Source organism: Erinaceus europaeus, chromosome 13 (genome assembly GCF_950295315.1).
Source record: "Erinaceus europaeus chromosome 13, mEriEur2.1, whole genome shotgun sequence".
Lineage (NCBI taxonomy): Eukaryota > Metazoa > Chordata > Mammalia > Eulipotyphla > Erinaceidae > Erinaceus > Erinaceus europaeus.
Window position 1 is genome coordinate 4,262,564 of NC_080174.1, and position 7,259 is coordinate 4,269,822.

A 7,259-nucleotide genomic window follows, 5' to 3' on the forward strand; every position below is an offset into this window, starting at 1 on the left:
ACCCTCCCGTGGAGGCCTTGCTTGGTCGGTGCCTCCCCACCCCCCACCCCCACAGAGACCCAGGTGTGAGCCCCACAGCACCCACCCTGAAGTGGCTGTCCCGGGAGGCGCCCTTGGCCACATAAAGCCTGCTCCTGTCAGCCGTCAGCCGCTCGTAGAAGGGCTCCTCCAGCGCCAGGCTGTCCAGCAGGTCGCAGCCCACGTAGAGGCTGAAGGCATCCCCGGCCACCTGCACCGTCACGTTCTTCCACTGCGAGTCAGCCAGGCCCACATCCTCGATGGACACGGTCTGCGGGCGGCCGTCCACCCAGTAGGTGAGGTCCAGGCTGTCCCTGGGGCCGTCAGACACCAGCTCGAACTGGCGCTGGCCGGAGCCGGGCCCCTCGAGGGCCAGCAGGGTGCCCCGCGTGCGGCCGTCCTGCCTGAGGCCCAGCGACAGGAAGAAGCCCTCGTGCAGCTGTGCTGCCTCCACGATGCGGCTCAGGGCCGCGGAGCCCACCGGGGGCAAGTAGTCAAAACGCAGGAAGCGGAAGGCGGGGGTCCCGGGGTCCGGGCCCCGGAACTGTTTGGCTCCGATGGTCTTGCGGTTGATGTTGCTGAGGCTCAAGAGGTTGAAGGCCGAGTCTTCATCCTGGTCAGCGGCTGCGTGGCGGGACGGGACGGGACGGGACGGGGATCGGTCAGCCAGAGGTGGAGGGGGGCTCAGGCTGGCCCCCCAAGGCACCACCCACGCCCTTGCCTCTTCTGCGCTGGCGCCCTTCTGAGGGGGCTCCTTAGGGTGACCTCCTGAGCACCAGGGGCAGGAGCAAAGGAGTGGGGGCGCTGGAGGGGATGGGCTAGGAGCAACAGCACAATGGTGATGCAAAGAGAGTCTCCTGCCTAAGGCATCAAAGGTCCAAGTTCAATCCCCAGCACCTCCGTAAGCCAGAGATGAGCAGTGCTCTGGTAAAAATAATAAAATAATAAAATAAAATAAACAGAGCAGGAGAGACAGCATGATGATTATACAAACGGACTCTCATGCCTGAGGTTCCAAGGTCCCGGTTTAATCCCCCAGCACCACCATAAACCAGAGCTGAGCAGAGCTCTAGTAAAAAAAAAAATAGCAACAATAGCAATAATAAAATAAAATATCAGGCCAAGGAGCCAGGCAGTGGCACACTCAGTTGAACACACACATTACTAAGTTCAAGAACTTGAGTTCAAGCCCCAGCTCCCCACCTACAGGGAGAGAAAGCTTCACGGGAGGTGAGGCCTCTCTCTCTCTCTCTCTCTCCCTCTCTCTCTCTCTCTCCCTCTCTCTCTCTCCTCTTCGCTTCTCTTCTCTTCTCTTCCCTTCTCAATTTCTCTCTGTCCTACCAAGTAAAACAGAAAAAAAAAAATGGTTGCCTGGAGCAATGGATTCATTGTACCGCCACCGGGTCCCAGCTGTAACCCTGCTGGCAATAAAAAAGTAAAAAATAAAATAAAATAGATCAGGCTGAGAAGGTCACTCGATGCAGTCCCAGCTTGTCCCAGGCGCAAGAGAGGCTCCTTCCTAACCGACTCCAGGAGCACCCACTGGGTGATACGCATTGTCCAGCAGGAAGAAGGTAGGAGAAAGAGGGTGAAGCACCGCTCACCCTCAGTGCTGAGAAACAGTGAATGTTTGGACCAGCCTGCACTGAGGGCCCCCGGCTGGGCTGGGTCGGGGTGCAGGGCACATTCTCTCCACGTCTTCCGTTAAAAAGAAAAACAATGTCTCATTGCATGGGCTCACAAGTAATAAAACCTATTATTAACTTTGTAAAAATAGTTTTACTTATTTTTTTTTTTAAATATTTATTTTATTTATTTATTCCCTTTTGTTGCCCTTGTTGTTTTATTGTTATAGTTATTATTGTTGTTGTCGTTGTTGGATAGGACAGAGAGAAATGGAGGGAGGAGAAAGAGAGGGGGAGAGAAAGATAGACACCTGCAGACCTGCTTCACCGCTTGTGAAGCGACTCCCCTGCAGGTGGGGAGCCGGGGTTCGAACCGGGATCCTTATGCCGGTCCTTGTGCTTTGCGCCACCTGCGCTTAACCCGCTGCACTACAGCCCGACTCCCTAGTTTTACTTATTTTTAATGAGAGATACAGAGAGAGAGAGAATACAGAGCGCTGTTCAGCTCTGGATGATGGTGGCGCTAGGGACTGAGCCTGGGACCCTCGCTGTCTCAGGCATGGAAGTTTTCTTGCAAAACCATTAACTTTTATACAAGAGAGACAAGAGCACCCACCAGCCCAGGCTCAACCAGCACCAGGGACTAATCCGGGAGCTCAGGCTTGCAAGGCACAGGCAGGCCCTCTGAGCATGACCCTGACAGCTTCCCACCACCACCACCACCCCACCCCAACCCCAGGAGGCCCCCGCCACTCACCCCCCTCCCCTGTCCATCCCAGGAGGGGTCTGCATACTCACTTCCCTAACCATCCCAGGAAGAACCGGGGTACTCAACCCCCTGTGCACCCCAGGAGGGATCCTGGGTACTGACCCTCCTGCCCATCCAGGGAGGAACACGGGCACTCACCCAGCCCCAGCACACTGGAGGTCGCCCACAGGGCCAGCAGCAGCAGGGAGCCACCCATTTGCTTGCAGAGCCTGGGGGAAGCAGAGATCAGGGGGGCTGCAGCCATCAGCCGGCGGTGTATCTGGAGATGACTCTACAGATGGCCGGAAGTACCCCTGTGGGAGATGAGCCCCCCCAAGTGTCACTAGACGGGTTCTGGGCAGAAAGTCTCCCAGGGAGGAGCTGCTCCTCCCAGGAGGCCCAACTGGAAAAGCCGGAAGACTCAGCAGAGACCACTGGCATTTCTCTGACCCTTGACTGGCCTTAGGGGGCTGTGGCCCGTAGAAAGTGTGCCCTGAAGAATTTCGGAAGCTCTAGAACTAGATGGCCCCTGGGGACAGGGGGTTCCTCAGGCATTTCCAGAGATCCTGCCACCCTCTTCAGCCAGCTCATAGCCTGGGCAGCACCACTATCCACTTTCCCATGGCATCCTCCTAGGTGATTTCATCCCACATGCGCCCATCCCTGGTGAGCTCATCCCACATGCCCTCCCTCCTGAGTGACCTCATCCCTGATGCCCTGCTCCCGGGTGACCTCATCCCTGATGCCTTCCTCCCTGATGACCTCATCCCTGATGCCCTTCCCCCTGATGACCTCATCCCAGATGCCCTTCTCCCTGGTGACCTCATCCCAGATGACACCCCTCCTGGGTGACCTCATGCCAGATGCCCTCCTCCCTGATGACCTCATCCCTGATTCCCTCCTCCCTGGTGACCTCATCCTTGATGCCCTCCTCCCTGGTGATGTCATCCCTAATGCCCTTCTCCCGGGTGACCTTATCCCTGATGCCCTTCCCCCTGATGACCTCATCCCAGATGCCCTTCTCCCTGGTGACCTCATCCCAGATGACACCCCTCCTGGGTGACCTCATCCCAGATGCCCTCCTCCCTGATGACCTCATCCCTGATTCCCTCCTCCCTGGTGACCTCATCCCAGATGACCCCACTCCTGGGTGACCTCATCCCTGATGCCCTGCTCCCGGGTGACCTCATTCCTGATGCCCTCCTCCCTGGTGATGTCATCCCTAATGCCCTTCTCCCGGGTGACCTTATCCCTGATGTCCTTCTCCCTGGTGACCTCATCCCAGATGCCCTTCTCCCTGGTGACCTCATCCCAGATGACACCCCTCCTGGGTGACCTCATCCCAGATGCCCTCCTCCCTGGTGACCTCATCCCTGATGCCCCCTTCTCGGTGACCTCATTCCAGTGGCCTTCCTCCCAGACAACCTTCTCCCAAGTAACTTCATCAAACATGTCCTCCACCAACATGCCTTCTTTCACCATGTCAGTCATCAGATTGAGCGTGTCCTAGATGCTGATGGCTAGTGCCAGGAGGGACCCAGGTGTGCACGAGAATCCTCTAGTAATGATCTTGGATTTCCCGTGCAGCCAGGCATTCTACTCTCGAGTCCTCTCTCCCAAGGTGTTGACTCAGCATCCACCCTGACTCCTCCCTCCATGTGGTATAGACCCAACACCAAGAACTGACCCCTTCCTCCCATGGGATGTAGACTCAACATCAATCACTGACCCCTCCCTCTCACATGGTGTAGACCCAACACCAACCCCCCACTACTCCCTCCACATGGTTTAGACCCTACATTAACAACTAACCCTTCCTCCCATGGATGGAGACTCAACACCAACCCCCACTACTCCCTCCACATGGTTTAGACCCTACATTAACAACTAGCCCTTCCTCCCATGGATGTAGACTCAACACCAACCCCCGACTACTCCCTCCACATGGTTTAGACCCTACATTAACAACTAGCCCTTCCTCCCATGGGTGTAGACTCAACACCAACCCCCGACTACTCCCTCCACATGGTTTAGACCCTACATTAACAACTAGCCCTTCCTCCCATGGGTGTAAACTCAACACCAACCCCCCACTACTCCCTCCACATGGTTTAGACCCTACATTAACAACTAGCCCTTCCTCCCATGGGTGTAGACTCAACACCAAACCCCGACTACTCCCTCCACATGGTTTAGACCCTACATTAACAACTAGCCCTTCCTCCCATGGGTGTAGACTCAACACCAACCCCCGACTACTCCCTCCACATGGTTTAGACCCTACATTAACAACTAGCCCTTCCTCCCATGGGTGTAGACTCAACACCAACCCCCCACTACTCCCTCCACATGGTTTAGACCCTACATTAACAACTAGCCCTTCCTCCCATGGATGTAGACTCAACACCAACCCCCGACTACTCCCTCCACATGGTTTAGACCCTACATTAACAACTAGCCCTTCCTCCCATGGATGTAGACTCAACACCAACCCCCGACTACTCCCTCCACATGGTTTAGACCCTACATTAACAACTAGCCCTTCCTCCCATGGATGTAGACTCAACACCAACCCCCGACTACTCCCTCCACATGGTTTAGACCCTACATTAACAACTAGCCCTTCCTCCCATGGATGTAGACTCAACACCAACCCCCGACTACTCCCTCCACATGGTTTAGACCCTACATTAACAACTAGCCCTTCCTCCCATGGATGTAGACTCAACACCAACCCCCGACTACTCCCTCCACATGGTTTAGACCCTACATTAACAACTAGCCCTTCCTCCCATGGATGTAGACTCAACACCAACCCCCCACTACTCCCCCCACATGGTTTAGACCCTACATTAACAACTAGCCCTTCCTCTCATGGGTGTAGACTCAACACCAACCCCTGACTACTCCCTCTCATGTGGTGTAGACCCAACACCCCAAAGTGACCCCTCCCTCCACGAGGTGTTGACCCAATATCTCTGAGTCTACATGGATCCCCACATGGAGGAGAGAGGAAACAACACCCTCTCTCCTTCTAGTTTCTATTCCTCCATCTCCTCCTGAAGCATCTCCTCCATCACCTCCTCTATGGCGATCCACACAGATAAAAGGGAAGGTGTTGGATGGTAGCACACCTGGTCGAGTGCCCATGTTACAGTGCACAAGAATGCAGTTTCAAGTCCCCAGCCTCTGCCTGCTGGGCAAAGCTTTGTAAGTGGTGAAGCAGGGCTGCAGGTGTCTCTCTGTCTTTCTCCCTCTCTAGCTTCCCCTCCCCTCTCGATTGCTGTCTATCTCTATTCAATAAATAAGTAAAGATAAAATTTTAAAAGAGAGACAAGAGGGGACATCTAGTACCCCACACACAGGGAGTAGGGGACCCCCCAGCAGGAGAGGTCCCCCTGGGTCAGGTGGTCTCACTCAGGGAAGCCCAGGTACCTTACTGCCACTGACCCACAGGCCCAGGACCACACTGTCCCCAGGAGGTGACTGTGGAGGAAGCCCCAGGACCAGTCACCCTAGCAGCTGTCACAGTAGGTGGCAGAGTCATCACACAGGCCTCCATGGTCACAAGGGAACCCAGGACCCCTGACATGGGGGGGGACATACTGGCCTGGGGACACCCTCACACTGGCCTAAGGACCCTTCCACCAAGTGTCCACTGTCACCCTCAGGACGCTCGGGGCCTTGCTGACGGGTCTACAGCAGTGACCAGGACAAAAGCGGCCGTGGGCTGCCAGCCACCAGCCTCCCTCCTCGGTGACAGGAGCGATAGTCCGGGGGTCCCAAAGCAGCTCCCGTGCTCGCCCTCCACCCGCGCGGCAGGTCCTGGGTGCTGCGTGCCCTGTTGTGTTCAGCAGCCCAAGGCTGGAAGCCACTCAGCAAACTGGTCTCGGACTAGAGCCGGGTCTCGTGGCTCTGACTCAGACCTGCGGGGGCCCCAGCCACCCTGAACAAAACTCTGGCATCTGACTGCAGCTGGAAGGACCAGGGCCACCTGCCTAGCACCCCAGGCCCCTGGGTCAGTGTCCCTGTCCCCATGCCTTGCTGCACCCCTCTTTCCTGGCTGCATGCCCAGGGAAGCTCTGAGCAGCAGGGAGTGAGTGGGGTGCGTGCTTACCTGCTTGAGGCTGCGAGCCCAGATGCCAAAGCTGGGAGCCCTGAGGATACAGGGGAGGAGCAGCTGGGGCTGGCCGGGGTCACAGGGAGTGGGGACACGCACGCTCCAGCGGTCGTCCAGCAGAGGAGGGGGCAGCTCGGGGGGGGCCTGCACAGTGGATGCTGGCCGGGGGTCCCCGGGCGTGGAAGGGCTGAGGCCGGCGCTCACAGAGACACAGTGGGCACTTAGGCTCTGCTGGCCGTCGGCACCCGTGGGAGCCGCCTCTCCCTGCCTCTCCGCTGCTGGTGACTCCAGCAGGCCCCTGCGCTCCTGCCTCACTGCAGCGCCCTGCACCCCGTCATCCTGGCCCCCCCCCTGATGCTAGGGCGGCAGAGGAGGGGCCAGACAGAGGGGGCAGGGCCAGCACGGTGCTTCCTGTCCCCTCTCAGGAAATCGAGCACTATAAATAAATGGGACGCCCCTCCTCCGAGAAAGTTCTGAGCTGCCATGTGGTTCCCATTAGCTGCTGGGGAACGCACGGCTTCCAGCACTCGGGGAAACAGCAGCCGAAAGCCCTTCTGCGGGGCTGTTGGGGACCTGGGCCACAAGGGAGCTGGGGATGGAGGCTCTGTGAGGGAGCAGACGGGGGGGGGGGGGGGGGGGGGGGTGGTGGCAGGAGCCCGAGTATTCAGCCCACACTGGACCCCAGAGGACACTGTCCCTGCAGACACCAGGCCCGGGAGAATCCACACAGCACCCAGGGTGGGGGGCA

At 57.5% G+C, this 7,259-nt stretch overlaps 1 protein-coding gene across 3 annotated transcripts in view; it reads right to left on the minus strand.

The window, feature by feature from the left end:
* The window catches only part of THBS2 (thrombospondin 2), a 31,973-nt gene extending 25,094 nt beyond the window's left edge, over positions 1-6,879 (minus strand). For 2 of the 3 annotated variants that reach the window (XM_060205176.1, XM_060205175.1), the window contains exons 1-3: positions 6,509-6,879; positions 2,551-2,705; positions 86-642 (exon numbers count right to left, since the gene is read on the minus strand). In XM_060205176.1, the coding sequence (XP_060061159.1) occupies positions 86-642; positions 2,551-2,656 (663 nt within the window). In that variant the 5' untranslated portion in view covers positions 2,657-2,705; positions 6,509-6,879. The remainder of the gene's footprint in view (positions 1-85; positions 643-2,550; positions 2,706-6,508) is intronic. The other variant, XM_060205177.1, reaches the window with a different exon arrangement.
* Positions 6,880-7,259: the final 380 nt, after the last annotated feature.